The 20158-nt window shown below is 42.1% G+C and overlaps 1 protein-coding gene across 1 annotated transcript in view; it reads right to left on the minus strand.

The window, feature by feature from the left end:
• Positions 1-20158, minus strand: part of adgra1b (adhesion G protein-coupled receptor A1b) — a 182464-nt gene that overhangs the window by 22682 nt on the left and 139624 nt on the right. Inside the window, exon 15 of the mRNA XM_005735107.2 lies at positions 6915-7042. Within this exon, the coding sequence (XP_005735164.1) occupies positions 6915-7042 (128 nt within the window). The remainder of the gene's footprint in view (positions 1-6914; positions 7043-20158) is intronic.

The following is a 20158-nucleotide window of genomic DNA, read 5'->3' on the forward strand; positions in this document are numbered from 1 at the left end:
AATGGTATCCAAAATGAAACTCCTACGTCGCTTCGTTCTGGAGTTATCGCATTTGCAAACTTAGATATCCACATCGCCTACGCGCCTGCCAGGGTGACAACAGTACTTCATCAGTCTTTTAACGCTAATAAAAAGCTCATACTTGTAAGACATTCAGACTGTTTATGTAGACACATGTAGCCAAAGCCTCCTGAAACTGAACATGGACTACAAGCGGAGTAAAAATGGAAACTGGAAAGCTTCAAATTCCAGAAATCTTGCCTACATACTCTGCATATTCATATGCAAGATATCTGTTGATAGAGATCACCATAACACAAAGCCAAAGATAATCATGTAACTATGTTCAAATATTTGACATTTGTGCTATCAAAAAAAAGAATTAAATGATGTCCCTATTATATTATTTTATAAGAAGACTCAGTATTGAAGTGCAAAAAAATACATATATCTCTTTGCATTGACTATATCAATACTGTTTGCTAAAAGCAGAATGAACTGCAAAAATCACATTTTTACAAGTATTTGCTACACAGCAAAAAGCAGTTCAGCTACTTTTAAGTTCATTCTGATTGAACTTTTAGAAGAATGCTATTTACAGCAATGCTGTTTGAAGTCTTGTGACAATAAAAAAAAGGAAAGTGCATTAAAAAAAACAAACCCAAAAAACAAAAACGGCCCTTTCAAAAAGAAGATCTCTGCATGTACAAAGTGAAAGACAGAATATTGTGTCATCAAAAGATACGAATGATTTAATTCCTTGCTACAAAATGCATAATGCTTATTTTAGAATGATGGACCTCAGGCAAAGGGATATTTGCAGATTCTTTTACAAGAATTCAATGTACATTCTTTCCACACAGCTTTTTTCCACCACCTTCTCGCGTACAATACATGCAGCATATGTACACAAAAGAGAATCAATCAGCTGATTTGATGATGAAATAAAAGGAGATTGCCTCCAGTTGGTCTGGCCAGTTGAAGTTTTTACATTTTTCATCTAAGCCCTGCATCTGTTTGTGAAATATGGTAGCAGCCACGCTCTGTGCAGCAGCACATTTATGTTAACCCAAACCATCGCTTTTCACCCCGCTGAAAATAAGCTGAATAGGTCAGACATTACCAACACATTAGTTGGACTGTGTGAATTACTAGACCATCTATTCTTTTAATTACTTTCCTACATCGGCTCCAGCCTCTTCAACCTTACAGTCACTGTCACCATTTGAAATTATATAACCATGTGCTGGAAATCTCCACTCCCCAAAATGGAGGAGCAGAGCCCCAGCTGCACGTGAGCCAACTGTAGATGAAGCAGTGGCTCAGCAGTGAGCCATGAGGTGTTTCTGGGGCCGGGCTTCACTGCTCTGTGTGAGGGGAGGGAGAATTAAAGCTACCGTTGTCGATGCCTCTCCTGCGGTCCAGGTACTGAACTCCTTCCAGCAAAGAGGCCATAAATCAGGCCGGCTTCAGGCCTCCCTTGAAGGAGGTTTTCATAGGCTCTGCTCTGGGCTTTCACTGGGTCAAGTACATTAACCTGGCAACCCTCCATGTCCCAATCTCCCAGTGTGAAGGGGGAATAAAACTGTCCTGACTTTGCATCTGCTCTCTCACCCTGTGTCCGGTCCTCAGCCAAATGTAAGGGACAATAAAGCTATGGACAGTGTAATATGACACATTATGCAATGAGTAGTTTGAGCCAAGTCTTTTTATTGGTGGCAGACACATTCCAAATATGCTGCTGAAGCTCCATAAACTATAGGCTGCAGCACCGTTACACAGTTAGATGGTACCCGCTGCATGGAAATGCATGTTAATTATGATGGAGGAAAAAGAGGAAACGTGGCAAAGGCATTGGGGTATATGGTTGAAATCTATTTCATATATGAAAATAATATAATTTGTGTTCAGTGCAATGAACTGTGGCCCACCATATTATATTATAATAAGACTCACAGAAACAGTAACATATGACATACACTACACTACCACAAGTATTCACTCCCCTAGCCAAGTTACATCCGTGGCCACAGGTGTATAAACTCAAACACTTAGGCATGCAGACAGCTGCTGTGAAAGAATGGATCGCTCTCAGGAGGTCAGTGAACTCCAGCATGGTACCTTGATAAGATGCCACCTATGCAAGGAGTACAGCGAGTCGTTCCTCACTACTGAATATTCCACAGTTAACTGGTAATGGTATTATAATAAAGTTATGAAAGTGATTGGCAACAACAGCCATTCAGCCATGAAGTGGTAGACCACCTGCTCAGGTGCATAATGTTCAGATGTTGCCAGCTTTTTGCGGAATCAAATGCTACAGACCTTCAAACTTCATGTGGCCTTCAGATTAGCTCAAGAATAATGCATAGAAAGCTCCATAGAATAGCCTAGCAGCTGCATCCAAGCCTTATATCACCAAGCACAATGGAAAGTATCAAATGCAGTCATTTAAAGAATGCCACCACCATACTCGGAGTGATGAAGCACGTTTCTCCGTCTGGTGATCAGATGGATGATTCTGACTTTGGCAGTTGCCAGGACCGCACTGTGCCAAATGTAAATTTTGTTGAGGAGGGTTATTGTGTGGGGTTGCTTTTCGGGAGTTGTGGTCAGCCTCTTAGTTCTAGTCAAAGGAACTTAATATTTCAGCATACCACGACATTTTGGACAACATATGCAGTCAACTTTGTAGGACCAGTTTGGGGATGGTTCCTTTCTGTTCCAACATGACTTTGCACCAGTGCACAGCGCAAGGTGGATAAAGACATGGATGAGCAAGTTTAGTGTGGCAGAACCTGACTGGCTTGAACAGAGTCTTCATCTCAACCCAACAGAACACCTTTGGGATGAATTAGAGCAGAGAGCCAGTCCTCCTCATCTGTCAGCATCTGACCTCATGAATGTGCTTCTGGAATATCCATCCATCCATTTGCTTCCGCTTCTCCTTTTCAGGGTCACGGGGGGCGCTGGAGCCTTTCCCAGCTGTCATAGGGCGAGAGGCAGGGTACACCCTGGACAGGTCGCCAGTCTGTCGCAGGGCCAACACACAGGGACAGACAACCATTCGCGCTCACATTCACACCTAATGGCAATTTGGATTTTCCAATTAACCTATCCCCACAAGCTGCATGTTTTTGGATGGTGGGAGGAAGCCGGAGTACCCGGAGGGAACCCACGCAAACACGGGGAGAACATGCAAACTCCACACAGAAAGACCCCGGCCTGATGGTGGAATTGAACTCAGGACCTTTTTGCTGTGCGGCAACAGTGCTAACCACCGTGCCACCGTGCTGCCTGCTTTTGGAATAATGGTCAAGAATTCCCATAAACACTCCTAAACCTTGTGAAAATCCTTCCCAGAAGAGTTGAAGCTGTTATAGCTTTAAGGGATTGTCTGGCCTATATTAAACCCTATGGATTAAAAATGCAATGTCATTCTGTTCATATGCATGTGTAGGCAGATGAGCGAATACTTTTGGCAATGTGTATGTATGTATTTGTAGAGGATATATAAGCAAGCAGTTGTGTATTTGCACATCCAGCACACTTGGAGGAACAAAAGAATTCATTTGGACTAATTTTCCTGACAAATGTGAGTCCAGAGTGCAATATTTGTGATTCACTTTTGGTGTCCATCAACTTTAGAAAATATGTATATTTTTATCTACTGAGTGCACTACTCAATTCACTAGTGAGCTTCACCACTGGGTTGCAGCTGGTTTAAAGTTTTCTTACTGCTTGCTCCAGCTGGAAACAATGCTAATGAGATCCTTGAGGCCTGAGTTGTAAGTCTGAGGTCTATGGTGAAATCGCAGACTGCACACACAAGCATTCTGAAAAACAAAGAAAAAACAAAGAAAAAAAAACAGCTTTCACACCGGCATCAGTTGAGATGCACAAGGACCGATCTTGAAGGGAAGATTAGCCAAATTTAAATCAGGTAGGGCTTGTGATTGTGCTGAATGGAGACCCATCATCTATGCTCCTAAATGACGCTTTTGAGATTGCATTGGAATATGAAATCCCTGTTTCAGCTCCACACAGACTCTTTACCAAAGCCTGCTCAAATATGATAAGACTACAAGCAGACGAGCGGACCTGAAAGCAGAAAGCTTTTGGGTCAAAAGAAGTCTCGATACAAATGCATATTATGCAAATTCATATGCAGATATCTGTTTATAGAGATAAACTGGATGGTTACTGTATAAACTGGAAATTACTGAAGTATTCCTCTGACTCTAACAGCATGATATCAGTGTTTTCGAATATTCACTGAGTCATGACTGTAAACACTTTTGACTCAAATTTCATCAATTGGACTCAAAGGATTTGGGGTTCAAAGACGTGATACCCACCACTATGTTCTTCCTTGGCTCATACATCATACATCACATGCACTCTTAATCACATATTCTGTCTTATTATCTTGCCAGCAGAGAAAGAACTAAAGCACACACTGTATTGCTATATTTATGCATGTGTGTATGTGTTAGTAAGCTGAAGTGAGAATGTGACAGATTCAACGTGCCCACTGCACACGGTGCCTTTGGACAGCCTCTATTCTATTCTGCCCATTTAACACGGTCCCAACGCTTCACAGCTTGGATACTGTCAGTCAGCTGGAGTGATACTACACAAGTAAAGTGTTACTAAACAGAGATGTGTTTTAGTACTAGGGAGAGCCTGGAGGGAGGTGTGGAGGAGGAGGAGGTGTTGGAGTTTGTTAATGTGAGCACTGTTGAAAGAAAAGCCCTCTAACCCTCTCCTGTGTGTGACAGACACCACAAAAGCTCTGGCATCATATCTTAAATATGGGCTTGTTCTCACTCTAGTTTAATCTGGAATTTCTGCATTCTTGCTCCGAAAAGCACTCTCTGATGAATGAATGTCTGTCTACTTGGCTTTGTTCAGTTTATTGGGATTATCATAGCTGTGTTATCGATGTAAACACAACATCTCTAAACTATCGTTTAATCCCGATGATGCTCTACCATCCTTATTGGAACAGCAGTTCCAACCAATTTTCTGCTGCATTTCAATGTTGGGGAGGAAGCAAAGTAAGCAGTGATGCACAGGCCTGTGTCTCCCTGGTTATCTCCTCCAGCTCTTCTTGGGGGAATATGAGGGTGATCCCTAGCCAGCTGCAATGCATAATTTCTCCAGCATTTCCTGGGTCTTCCCTGGTGTTTCCTCACAGTTGCATGTGCCCAGTTGGATATGCCTCTTGGGTACCACTTGGGCATCCCAGTGAGGTGCTGAACCACCTCAGCTCTTTTCGATGCAGAGGAACCGCAGCTCCTTTCTGACCTTCTAATGAATGGTCTCTCCTGGTCTTATCACGGTCTCTGCCTTTGCATGTAACTGTATCCCAGATTGCTGCTACGCTTCCTGCGAGTGGTGAGCCTACAGCAGGTTGGACCCATGTGGCTTATTATGTGCAGAGTCCTTTCCCAGCCCTTGCTTCGGGGTAGTGCCAAAACATTCATTCACCAGGCAATGTTGATATGTGCCAAGATGTTGTCTTCATAGGACTATTTTGAATTACACTTAGTCTGACCCCTCACCCAGGACCAATTTACCTTGTGGGCCAAGGTGCCCCTGACAACATAGTTACTGGGCCTCTCATAAAGTCCTATGCTCATTTTTGATCCCTGATGAAGTGATGGAGAACCTAAAACCAGCCCTGAGATAAATGCCAAAAACAAGACCCCTGGTAGATCCCTGGTAGCTTAAATAATCAAAAATCAAAATACAGGTTTAAAAATCCAATCCTTAACTATACACCACAAAGAGAAATTCAAATGAATTTGAATTGATTCTTTTTGTCTCTAATTCCATTTTGTGGAAAAACTACAAAATGCACACCAGTATCTGGGAATTGTTTTTTTCATTTCACTCGAAACCACAACATCTCAGTCTCCTGCCTCTATGGCGATTTCCAATTTTTCCTTCAAACGTCAATACTGCAGTGCCAGACGACAGCAAGTGATGCTGCTGTTTGGAGCCCCAGATGCTGTCATCACTGTCTGACTGCAGAAGGACCCACCCTGTCTCCATCCCAGGTGTCACAGATGGATGTAAACTGCGAAAGCCTCTGCGCCTTCGTATAGTTTAATAAATTCAGTTCAGTCTCCGTAAGAACAGAGACCCCACCCACAGAAAAAAACACAACGAAAATAAAAATCTTACTGTGAATATACCAGATAACTGTGTTATAAAACAATATTTTTTGAAAATGTGACATTTGAGATATTTCTTAGTTCCTTTATATGAAAATAGATGGAAAGCTATTACAATAATACCACATTAATGCCAAGGATATGATAAAATGAGTGATGCTCTACAAGAACAACAGATGATGAATTGCTGTGCTGAAACAATACGCCAGTCAAGCTCCCTCCTGCTTTAATAACAGCATTCACAGCAGATGAAACTAAGATGAGCAGACAGATGCCACTGTACAAAACCACAAGAGCCACAGGGTCCACTTTTTTATTTTTTTGCCCTCATCTCCATGCCGAATAAAAAGAACAAAGCTGGTAAAAGTACTCCTTAGAAATCCATTAGACGCATATATCTCTGCTGTAGCTGTCTAAAACACAGCTACACATACACACATTTGTGTATATGTTTTTATATCCTCTTAGTCAGACAGGCTGCAATACTTTATGCCAGCCTAAAGCATCTGACTCACACCACAGTCAGCTCAGGATCTGTGACAGAAGAGTCAAAAACAAGCATGAAGGTAAAAGGGCGGGAAATAAGGAGATTATATAAGCGTCTGCCTGAATGTCCAGATGATGAAGTGAAATTAATGGCTGCAATTTTAGAAATCGAGGCAAGACGTGCAGGGAGAGATTAAAGCCCAAATGCATACTTAAACAAAATCAAGGTGGAGATTTTCTTCATACCTGTGGTGCACTATGTACGTGATGATGGAGGCGAAGAGGCAGAGCAACATGACCGCTGTGCAGGCATACACGACCGGGTGCAAAAACTCCCCAGGGTATGGGGGGAAAGACAGCACCTTCTTCAGATCCTGAGGCAGAAAAAAAGGAGAGACAGAGGAAAATAATGGGGATCAGACAAAAAGTCATCATAAACACAGTATCCAAAAAGAAAAAAAGAAACTATCAAGAACAAGAGCCAGGCCTGCACAGTCACAGCATGATGAGCTCTCTATATGCATAAGCATAGTATGCTGCGCTGACGAGATATGCAGCCAAAATATAAATGAATGTCAAGGAAATGTCTTTGAGTTAGAATGCGGTCCAAATCAGCATAAAAGAGTAACAACCCTGTCGAGGGAACATTCTTCCTCCTGCATTTACATTTTGCATTTCAGACATTTAGCTGTCACTTAGCCGGAGCAACTGAATGCAACAATAGCATAAGCTTCCTTGTCTGCCAACATAAAAAGAAAACCCAAACAAAAATGGATAGGAGCCAGGCAAACAGAAAAAAAAGGAAAGAGGGAAAAAAGAAGTCATTTTTTGTGTTTCTAAAAGACGGTAATGCTATCACACATTCATTAAGCCCTTATCAACATCACAGTCGATTTGCTCGGAAATTTATTTACATAATGTTTTACAATCTGCAAGACAAACTTCTTCCGTATTTGCGGCACACATGGCGACAAAAAATTCCCAGACTTCAGACGCATTTTTAATGCTTCCATTTTATCGCTGCATGTGAACGGTTCGGATCTGCTGTGCACAGATAAAAGAGACAGCTTTAAAGTCGGCCCACTCGACTCTCGTGCGCTGGACTGCCCTCGCTTTGTGCCACGGGCAGGTGTGGAGCCAGCGGTGGCGTCATGATTTAGGCTCCATCATCTTGACGTTGCTAAATAAAGCACACCTTATCTCCATAACCCGCCGGCTCAATGTGAGGTTGTGTCTGCGAGAGTGATCCACAGACACGCTGTCTGACTGCATCATTGTCTCTATGAGTAGCCAAGTGGGATATTCCCTCTCTCTCTCCCTGGTTGTCTAGACGCAGATGAGCCTGTTGGGGCCTCTGTGGGGTCTCGACCAGCAAGAAGCATTTTTTAAACACAGCTGTAATGCAGTGGCCAGAGTTAAAATGAAAGGTTTGCAGAACAGGATGTTAGAGAGATGTAAAACAGGAGAAGATGCGATAGACGCGGCTCAATCGATCAATCTAATAAAGCTTTTCATGTGTGTTTAAGGAGGCAAAGGGAAAGACTGAAAGTCATCTGTTCAAGCTTCAAATTGCAATGTAACCTTTAAATGTGTTTTCTTTTCAGCTACAAGGTGCCACTGCGCCTATAAAAAACAACAACAAAATGAATTCTCTTCAAGGCAGTCACTGATCTGCAAACAATGCTTCCAGCATTTCAGCTATGTTGGATCTCTCTCGGTCTTCTCCTGACCACCTGCATATTAGTTATATTCCAAAACAGCAATCTTTTAGCTTGAATTATTATATCTTAGGGAAGATGATGAAGTAACACCTGTATCTGGTGGATGGGAAGGCAGTGAGCAGCAATGATGTGCGATTTTATATTACAGTAGAAATTAGCATTGATAGTCTGACCATGGGGAATGTATTGATGGCGCACAACACCACATGCCAAAGTAAATAACCAGCATACTCTTGGTGGCATCAGTTTGGACATTGCAAGCTTTTCCACTGATGGTTTCTATGTGTGCTGTGGTCCAAGCAACCAATGATCATAGTCAGCATGACAGTTTGGTCAGCCTGACACAGAATCTGATGTTTGAGATCCATGGTGAAATCATCAAATGTGGCCCTGGCAATGATCACTATGACTACCAGGGAGACATCCGTGCACCCACAGAAGGACTGCTAGAGGTGATGCATCTCAGCACGATGCAACAACTTTGACACACCAGACTATTTGTTGCACGTAACGATCTGAGAAATCTTCCACGTAAACTGTTTGGAAAAACGTCATGCCTTCAAAACATTAGATAACGGGTGATGACAGGGTGAGCCATCTTCCTGTTATTGTTACAGTCATATTAAAGACCCACAAGACATGGAACATAAGAGGAGAAAGCGGCGCAGCGTTGCAGAATTTAACTTATTACACCATCAGTGTAGCAACCATTCAAATGTTGTAAGATAATTCTCGGTGTCTTTCTAACGAAGACCGTGAACAAAAGTTTAATAAAACTTTCCAATCACTTTCCAAAAATACTTGGCAGGTGGTTGAATAAACCATCTATTGGTACAGCTATAACCTTTTTGGGCAGTAGCTCCACATAGCTTTATTGGCAATGGCTAAAAGAAGCGGTGGGTGATCATTTTAATCTGCTAAATGGACATCATCTCTCTGTAATCAAGGACTATATTTAGTTTGAAAATCACAAAGAACATTATCATGGTGAATTATACCACAATTATGCCAGAAAAGATGTCAGCATGCCCTTGGACTCAGGGAGACACCTGAGTTAAAATAGAAATAGAAATAGAAATCTCTTCAGCTGACAGATGTCTCACTATGTTAACTAGCTAGGAGCTAACTTGCTCCATCTGGTGCTATGCATGTAGTGGGTTTATGGGAGGTTTTCACTAAAAGCAGTTGCCTGCCTCTATAGACTCCACTATAGAGCTGTAGCTTAACTGTAACTTGAAAGTCAGGTGATGACTCTCTGCAGGTTTATGAGCGACAATGACAAAAAACATGACATTTTTAAAGAACTCTGAAAAGCAGTGGAAGACACAACAGTGTGACAACTGATCTGACTTTGACATATATGGCTTTGGAGCTTGGAGCTTGGACAGTAATGACAAGATGCAGGCATGGAAGGAGAGCTGGAGGAAAGTCTGCCATCAGACCTGAGCAAAGACATACAGAGCAAAGAAAGAACAGAGAGGAAGTGGCCTTTATGGGTGAAAATACAACACGAAGAACGCTTTCCAATTTGTTCACATAATTTGGTAGTTACAGATTTTCATGGAATTATTAAGTTTGAATGACGTCTTTAAGCGATGTCATGGAAGGACAAAACTGGTGTTAATTACAGCTCAATGAATTGATGGTGCTGAAAAGAATCATGGCCCGAAGCATCCGAAATCCTCCTGAAATGGAGCCGCCAATTCAGTAAGCTGATTTATGTACTTAAAAAGCAAACAGCGCTTCATATGAGTTTAGATCATGAAAATGAACCCCATGCAAACATCATTTCAACTTAAAAGAAAATTAAAAAAACAACAACATTTCTCTTTGAAATCAGTCTGCATTTGGGAAAAACTGGAAAAAACCTGCCCACACACACGTGATGCTAATCATCACATGTCACAGTAAGGGCAGCTCCTGTTAAAAGGCTTTAGGTGGAAGTCAAACAGTCTCATGGGAGCCATTATCATCATCATCATCATCATTTGGCTTATACTATTGGCTCATGTCAGTCTCTTACCTCCTGAGCCTTTAACCATTTCTCAAACCACTAAATAAACAGCTACTGAGCTGTTTCCCCCCACAAAATTCACAAGATGATATGCATGTTGCCATTACGTATTTGAGTAACACACTGATCATACAGTACCGTATTCTAGTACTCTTTTTATCTCTCGAAAGCCAGGCCTGTCATATTTGTTATAGAACAAAATGACTGGATGTGGATCTGAAGTTAGTGATGCTCTCTATGCAGCTACACTTAGCAAAACCTGGAACATATTCACTTCTTTATTGATACATAGCGAGGTGCCAAAACGTATCACAACAGATACGAGGAGGTTGTTGAATGCCGTTTTTATGGGAGAATGAGTTAAACATAAAAACAGGTGATGTGTGTAACAATGATTGTGTCTATTACAATGAAATGTTCTGCTGGAGAACCTTGTGTTCTGGTATTCATTCATTGTGTATGTTACACAGGACCTAATCTAAAGTCCCCCCCCCCCCCCGAGACTCTAATGGCAATTCCACTTTTCAGTGAAGAAATATCCCCACTGACCACAAGACATGTCCATGTCCAGGAACAGTAAAAAAACACAGAAAAAGCTCAAAGTGTTAAGCTTCAACATCCCACTTTCTTTGCATAATAACAATCTTGATACAGCAAGGTTCCATCATGGTTGACTTCCCAGTTGATCTGCTGCCAACATCTTGGGCCCAGATGGACATATTCAATTCAATTATATTAGTATATCACCAAATCACAAAGACAGTCACCTCAAAGCACTTTAAAATGTATGAAAAGACCCAAAATAATACAAAGAAAACCCCAATAATCAAAGGTCCCTTTTTAGAGCAAGCACTTGGTGACAGCAGAAAGGAAAGACCCCCTTCAAACAGGATGAAATCCCAGCAGACCCTGTCTGTAGGGAAATAGGATAGGACATAACATATAACCCTTATAGAATACAACCAGTGTACCTCCACGTGTATCTGATATGAAGTGATCAGTGTAAATAAACACAGAGGTCTAATAGCTAAAAAACATCAACTGACTTGCAACTTAACATTACCTTTAGTGTATTTTCAAATCATTTACAGCATGCCATTATAAAGAGTTTCACCATCTTTTCAAGCTTTTGCCATTGTGGCACATTTGTCCATTAACACCACGTCAATAATCAAGCAATTTTAGAACCTGCTTAATTTGCTCATTTCTTCCAGCAGCATACGTGAAGATACTTGAAACACATTTAGAAACAGTATTAGTTATGCAAATTGGATATTGATTATTAGCCTCAAAGCCCTGCTAACAGCAGAATGTACCTTTCCCAGCAGCCAGCTAAACTAAGACAGACTAACATCGCCAAGCTGCGCTGTTGACAGAGGAGCTTAAGATCAGGTGCTTCCAAAGCTGAACAAAGGTCTACACAGCTTAACCAGCAGACATAGCATTTGCACACAGGGCATCTTAAGTCAGATTCCTAATACGTAGAAGGCATTTCGTTTTGGTGATGACTGCCAAGAGAGCAATCATATTGATAATACATTAACGAGAGCAGAAACAACAATGTAGTTAGATGATATACAGTAAATTAATCTGCAGCAATTCTGATCCTTCATTAATCACAATCAAAAACACCAAAATAAAAATGTTTCTAAGACTGCCAAAGTAAGCAGACTTACTGTGCCAAATGGGTGTTTGTATTTTCAGATATTCAATGGATCAAATGCTTAAACGAGATATTCGAAGAATGCTGAAATATTACTATGAAAATGTTCAATACTCTCCAGCCCTACAGGAAAAATCAGACACTAGCAACACCATTTCTCAGAGAATTTTCCAAAATTAATTACAAATCAATTACAACCATCACAAACATCTGTCCTGTTATGCGACAGTGCAAGAGTTAACGTTTGGTTACAGTCGGGAATAGAAAAAGTAAACAAGCAAGCATTATGCAGAAGAGCTGGCGGCTCACAGACAAGCTAAAGAAGGACAACGGTTGCCTAAAGGAGAAGGAGGCGGCTGGCAGAAGGAAATAGCCTGACTGAAAGTGAAGTAACAGCCCTTCTTCAACAACTACAACAGAGGTACCCTTGAGCAAGGTGCCAACAGTAGAGGAACTGCCATTTTTATAGGGCAACATAGACTATACAGCGGCGGGGTATGAATGTGAAGAAGGGCAGAGCTGCAACGGAACATGCATGCTCAGCAGAAACCTCCAGTGGACAAATAAAGGTTAAAAAAGACCTTACAGCCCAGAGAGCACGCGGAGACAGAAAATAGAGGGAAAGAAAGGAAGAAGGATGAAGGGAGACGCTCCCTTCAGCAGATGGATCAGCCCAGAGAAAAATGGCGAGGTAGACTACAGGCTGCCCAGAACAAATTGTTCATATGGCTTCTAGAAGCAGTGTTTATGCTCCTGGGGTGGTGTGGGGGCAAACTGCAGAAGCAATTCAGAAGAGATGACTTCAGTGGGGTGAATGCACAATATGCAGTGCTGAGCATTGACTCAAGGGCTATAAAGTTTTTCACCTCTTCTTTTCATATTTTTCTGTCACTTGGCATTTTCTCATTTATTAGTAACACCGTAAAGAGAATTTTCTATCGTCCTTGCCTCCCAAAGTCTACTACTCCTGAGTTTTACATGCTCTATATTTACGTTATGTATAGATCTTCCTGTCCTGTGCAACAGATGCAGGCTGTGAAGTTGCAATTCCCTTGTTGACCTGGCTGTCATGATGACTGATAGGCTATTGGTGTAGCTTGCAGCGTGCTCTAAACAGTGCTTCCCTATTGTACCATTGCATGCAGAAGCCAATAGCGGGATGTCATCTGGGGACAGCAGCAGCGAGCTTCAAATGTGATTCTTCAACTCCAGTTATTATCATTATTGCTATCATATTACATCACAGCACTGTGGCCACTTTATTACTGTGTCTGTACAGCAGGGCAATGTGACCAGCCCCTCCCTCCCCTGACAGTGCAATTCATTACAGCCAGGCAACTATATTACCATACAGGGCAGCTTAGTTTAGCCTATGCTGGATTAGCAGTGGCATGTTACATCTAAACATGCCTCCATTGTCCCCTAGCCTCTGCAGCTAAAGAGGCCCCTGATCCCCTGTTTATGTTGTAGTTACAACTTTAATCCAGGATCCTCCATCCCTGTGCCAAAATCAGATTACCAGACTCAATTAAACTTGATCCGTAATCTCGATCCAGCACAGCGCAATGCAAGGTTATCAGGCCCAGAAAATATAACTAGGACAAGTACACTGCTGATGTGCGAGACCTTATAAGCTCGGTGTCGTGTTTCATCCCGGGGATTGGGAATAATGCTGAACAACACAACGTGCACTATTATTATTTATTATATCCTCTATTTAACAGCTGAAGGCTGCTGAGAAATTTTTAAGGTCTTTTATTTCTTTTGTTTTTTAAATATCGCCCAGCCAAGGGCAGCAAACGTTGTCAAAAAACATAAACACAAACAATGCAAATGGACAAATACAGCTGTGGAGCTCCACAGCCGGCTCACACGCAGGAAAATATCAGTTATTTAAGGATCAGAGCAGTTACACAACCAAGAAGGCTGTTTTCTTCATCCTTTAAAACTGACTTTAATTATGCCACAGTAACCAGCTCCTGCAGATTATGCCAAGAGGAAGGGGATTGCTTTTTTTTTTGGTCAGTTCTGATCTAACTCGCGGGAAAACAGTAGTAAAGTATTTTAAGAGCACAGGCCATGTGGATTTTAAGTTTTCCAGCATGTATGAACAAGGAACCAGCTCGAGGATGGATTCAGAATGTGCAAACCTGTGTAGACACAAAGAAAAGGCCATTTATAGAGAACAACCAGTAATAGAAAAAATAAAGTGATAATGATAGCTTCTTTGGGTATATTCATGAAGTCCACATAAGTGTTTGTTCATTAAATGCTATAAAATGGGAAAAATAAGTCAACTTTCCTTGCGGCTGGGGTGAAATAGGGTTTAACCCACAGTCTTTTACAGAGTGGTGTGATTTCTAATTGAGCGACACAGTTTAGCGAGCTTTGTGTGTTTTGTATGTAAAGAGCAGAACCACATTTTGGGAAGCTATATTTGTCTACACATCTGTTTTTTTGTTTGTTTGTTTTACTGTAAAAAAAATGATGTTTCTTTTTTAACTTCATGCCTTTTGGGGATCACAAGAGTAACTAATCATGGTAACAGAAATTTGGACCAGTGGCACACAGAATTTCACATATCACTGTACAGCTTTGCCCATTCCCAGCTGTAATCACACTGGTGAATGCAAGAATGCACAAACAATTTGGGAAAGAGGCAAGAGCTGAGAGAAAAAAACAAAATTAAAATCCTCTAGTGAACAGCCCGCGGGCTCGCGGCTCACAGCTCCCATCCAAGCACTGTATTTTATCATCCTTGAGTGGCCGTGCCAATGTTGGAACAGAACCTCAGCGAGTGTGCAAATCAAACCTCTGGCTTGCCCATACATACTGAATAACAGAGAGAGAGGGAGACACACAGGACAGCAGGCAGGACAGAATGACCTCCGGACTTGTCAGGAAAACGGTCATGCACCATTAACGCGGGTCATCAGTGTTTCGGCCGGTACCTTGTGGCTGTCACTCAGCACATAGCTTTGAGATACGGTCATGCTCGTAATCGCCACTTCGCCCGGTGAATGTTCAACAGTTTCTAACGAGGCCCACTGCGAGGAACGAGCAATCAAATCACGTGGAATCAAGCACGCATCCATCAAATCAACAAGCATTACGAGCTGATGAGGACGCTTGTTCGGAATAAAAGATGAAGCCCACCGTCGTTTGATGCGCACACATATCAGTGGTGCTGTATTTATCTCCTCGAACATCAAGGGGGCATTGTTTCATTAGCATTAATTTCTCCAGAGCCCGAGATTAGAAGTGTTGTATTTAGCTTTAGGCTATTCAAATTCCTATACAGAACTTATTGTAATCGCTGTTCTGCGCAGATATTCAAAGCATGACTATCGAATAAACGAGCCTTGTGCACTGTTCAACCTTGCAAACAGAGAACAAGCTCATAATTCACCAAATCCCCCCCGCCCCCAAGTGGAACAAAGAAATGTGAATACTCAAAGCCTGCTACAAACAGAATGAATCAATACAGACAAATGTGAAAGCAGGGAGAAGACTGCTTTTTAATATAGGGCAGTTACACTAATCCTTCTCTCTCTGCAGCTTTTATTTATTCAAGCAACAGTTCCTGAGCGTGATGCCTCATTTTGCTCTCATACTGCTAACTTGGCTACTGGTAGCGGCCCAATCTGACCACAAGCTGACTGGTGTTTACCGAGCAGCTCCACTACAACAGTCGGGGATTTAAGACGCGTTGTTCCTAAAGGCTCGTGTGCCAGTTTGTGAGAATGAATCACAGTCTAGAATGCACAGTACACATGACACAAGGTATGAAAATTTGTCGCTCATCAGTCTGCACTCACTCCGCTGCAATGCAACGTTTGGGAGCAGCGGACAGGACAATTTGATATGTGGACAGCAGGAGACGGGGATTAAACCGCCCACCCCTGCGATTAATCAACGACCTCTTTTACCTCCTGCACCGCAGCCACGAGAAAGTAAGTGACGCATTCAAAGTCTGTCAGGCCTTTGCACAAAATATTTCCTTCTCTACAGTTTACACGGTGGTAGATGTGGACGGTTGTGTGATTATTACAAAAAAAAAAATAATTCACTCTCACAAATAGCACATACTCCACACAGAAAGTCTATTTGCAATCACAGTAGTGTCACCAGCGTGCACGAGGCACTTTAACTTAAAGTAAGACCACAGAAGCATGCAGAAATGTTTGGAGCCCCCAAAAACATAAAAACTTTTTAGCCAGAGCCAGATGAAAATCATCAATGCAATGAACTATTTTTTTATTCAGTTTTGTTAATTAAGGTTTCATTTGCTCAAACATAATAGACCTCCTTGTTCATGAAATGGATGTAATTAGCTGGAAAACACATAGATTTATGCCAAGAGAGGCGCCATTGATGCTTCAGTTTTACGGTTTGCAGACTAACTGTAGTTGCACACATAGCCACCCCAACTGTGGTGAAACTGGAACAAGGAAAAACCTTTTTTTGCGTGTTTGTCAGTAAAGAGAAGCAAAGAGGGATAAGAGGGACCTAAGCTTATCACTATATAAACAGCAAACAGCCAGCAATGTCCAACTATCAGGGACTAAGCAGCCAAGGACCTGCAGGCACAGGTGTCATTTCCAAAATGTGGGTTTTATTATATAATTCATTTCACTTTTATCTACATAGCACCAAATAACAACAAAAGTTAACTCAAAACACTTTATATTGTCAGGTAAAGACCCTAAAATAATACAGAGAAAACAAAAGGACCCCCAATGAGCAAGCACTTTGGCGACAGTGGGAAGGAAAAACCTCAGGCAGACCTGAGCTCAACGAAGGGCATCCATCTGCTGCGACCGAAAAATCAAAACAAAAAAGACCCAAAAAAACACAGAAATAATGTAAGAAATACACACTCAGCAAAATAAGCTATTTCTAAGAAAATGTGGGCCCATAAAAGAGTTCAACTAAAAACAAGAACCGTACTCAAAATTAACACTCAACAAAACGTTAAAACATAACAAACTGACCCAACCCAAATGAGAGACAGCTCAGCCACTGACTGAACTCCAAAAGGGAAACTACAGGGACAATAACTAGGTTTAATACAAAAAAATAACCCAAACATTTCCTCCCATGTGATTACAGCAGATGGTTAAGTCCACTCGGTCGGCCTCTGGACTTAAACAAGCTACACCCTGAGCCTCCGTACATACTGCTATATATATTTCTTATATACTTGCTTGTTCTGTATCTATAATATACTAACAAAACATGTCATATTTTCATAATGTATTGAAACAAATTAACCATATTATGTATATAGAAACCAACTGTTTGCTGTGTAGCTTCAGTAACTGCCAACTAAAAATGTGAAAATAGGAGTAGAAGAATAAATATCACCCGACTGTGTGGTCACGGACACAACCATCACACCAACCCGTTTAGCTATTAGATTCCAGCCACAAACCCTGCTCCTGAAATAAATGTGAGAGAATCTGTTCCTTCTGTGAACCGTAATCAATAAAAATAAATCTGAGAGGAATTGCTTTAAAATGTGAAGCAAAGAGGCTACAACGAGACTGCTTTCTCTCTCCGTCTCTCTCTCTCTCTGAATGTGAATGTATGAGCAAGCCTGAAACTCTGCTCCCCATGTCTCTCATCATTTTTAGATGTGTGTGTGTGTGTGTAAGAGACGGAGACAGAGAGACAGAGAGGGATGGTTGGTAGGTGTTGTCTTGGAGGGGTGACTCATCTTACAATCGTTACACACTACAGAATGCTCAATGGAAGCCTGCTCACATGTGCGTGCACACAGACACACAAGCTTATAGTCACAGGCGAGGACATGAAAGAGCCACATGAGGGCAAAACTAGGCACACAGAAAGAAACACGTCGGCCCCTCGTAGGCGCACCCCACTCGTGCTCTGATCTCAGCTCTCTGAGATGGCACGCTGTTCAGCACACTGAGTGGGAGCATACATTACACCGGTCCACACCTCGTTCCTTTGCAGGTTGACGCGTTGAACCAAAGCGTGCCATTTTTTCTCTCTCTCTGTCCTGTAACAATAGATGAGAAGGAGGCCAGGACTCCACAGGTTCTGCACTGTTAACGCTTAAAGACGGCGCGACAGAGGGGGGATGCACACCCAGTCTCTGCAAGCAGCACAATACAAACAGCCTCTCTCTCAACAGAATGTATCGCTCTCTGGCTACAGAGGTCTCAGTGCGTAAATAGGCTTAGGTGTGCCTGTGTGGTTCTTATCATGGCAGAGGTGGAGCATTTACAGAGGCCGCCTCGTACGCGGACATCTGTTGCTATCCACCATTTTCATGTGCGCTCTCTCTCACTGTCTCTCTGTCTCCACTACAAACCTCTATCATCCCTTTTTAGTGCTGGCTGACTACATAAAAAGCAACCCTGTAATGTTGGGCTTTTGATGACTCTATTTTCATTGCCATAGAAACCACATTACCACCTCGGGTTCTTCAAATAAAATGCATGTTTGCAGGTAAGGGGTCACGCCACCACCCCCCTTAAACATAAGAGAAAATGAATGGCTTTAGCGTGGTTTTATTTAGTTGCTGCTTTCGGCGTGGTCAGGAAGTGAAACTGACCATTGCTGGTGTGTGTTCTGACTGTGGTGCCATTTAGCCCCCTGGGACAGGGGTGCTGAGGGAGAAAACAGATGGGGGATGCTCTTGAGTGAAAGCAGTCAGCTTCGCACAGAATAAATGTGCGGAGAATATGTTATGTGATGCATCTAACAGAAAACAGCTTGTAGCAGGGACCACAATGAAGAGCTGCGATAGGAGGGATAAGGAGATGAAGAATGATGGCATTATAGAGACAGAAAGCACGGAGACAGATGGAGAGAGAAGGACACCCAGGTAAATCATTATCCCCTTCAGCCTAGGAAGGGACTGTAAGTCTGGCTGGATTTTTCCCTTAGTTTCTTTCCCATTCCATGCATCCTCCTCGCACAGCAAAGCAATTTTCTTCCATTTCTGATTACAGATAGCTCACGGTGATCTCAACCCGGTTCCATTTTACTATCTGACAGTTGCGCTATCTGTGCCATTTACACTTAAGTTGACACTCCATCTCCTCTGATGGCAATTTACATGTTTGCATCTTGTTTGGGCCATTTGTAAGGCAAAGGCAAAGTGTCAGGACAGTGAATGAAGACAGAATTTCAGCTCCTAGATTAGTTTTCACTTTTGATACCAAAGCATATCGCTCAGCAACTCGAATGGGATTTTGGAAAGGCAAATTTTTGAGCAAGCTTCAAGGCTGAAAGCAGCTATTCAAAGACCCAGCTGCAGATACACATACTCTCAAACATGCTGTATACTTTTTGCACATATCTTAACCCACTGTGACATGTGCAAACACGTGGCAACGGTACACTGGAGATATACCCTATGGGCAATTTTTTCCCCTTTAGAAAATTAGACCATATTCATGCAAACATTCTTGTATTGCTGCATCACAGAAATACTATACCAGAGCCCCACTATTCTGGTAATGCCTCTGAGCAGTTAACCCCTTAGCAGTCCAATTAGTCCCCTAAACCATCCAATGTACCGTGGGCGGTACGTCCGACTGCTAACAGGTTAAGAGCACCGAGGCCTTATCTGAATGAACGTGGAGAGAGATCTGAGTAAGTGAGACAGAAAAACCGCCTGTCGAAATCACCAATCAAATCTACTGAACATGGCTTGAAAAAACTGCCAGTTTTGCCCAGATCAATAAGAAAAGCTGTGACATTGTCACTTCATTTATAGCTCGATCCAGACTACCAACACGATCAGCGTCACCAGCTCATTCCAGCGGTAGTGCACAACTGTCACGCTACTACACATTACTACCTGAGGAAAACAAAATGTACACTTCACTACATTTTTATTCAGATTAGGCCTGTCACCACACAGATCAATAATTCACTATTTTTTCGTACCACAGCAGTTGTTGCATGCCCTGGCTGCTCCAGTCTTCATGCCAAATATTGTTGGGGAGGATGCATTGGAGTGTCAGTGTGTGTGAATATTAAATAGAAAGCACTAAAGCTTAGAAAAACAAGGTGCTTGTATGAATGAGTGAAGGAATGTTGCATAAAGCACTTT

Source organism: Pundamilia nyererei, unplaced genomic scaffold, assembly GCF_000239375.1.
Source record: "Pundamilia nyererei isolate P.nyererei 1_Seehausen unplaced genomic scaffold, PunNye1.0 scaffold00062, whole genome shotgun sequence".
NCBI lineage: Eukaryota > Metazoa > Chordata > Actinopteri > Cichliformes > Cichlidae > Pundamilia > Pundamilia nyererei.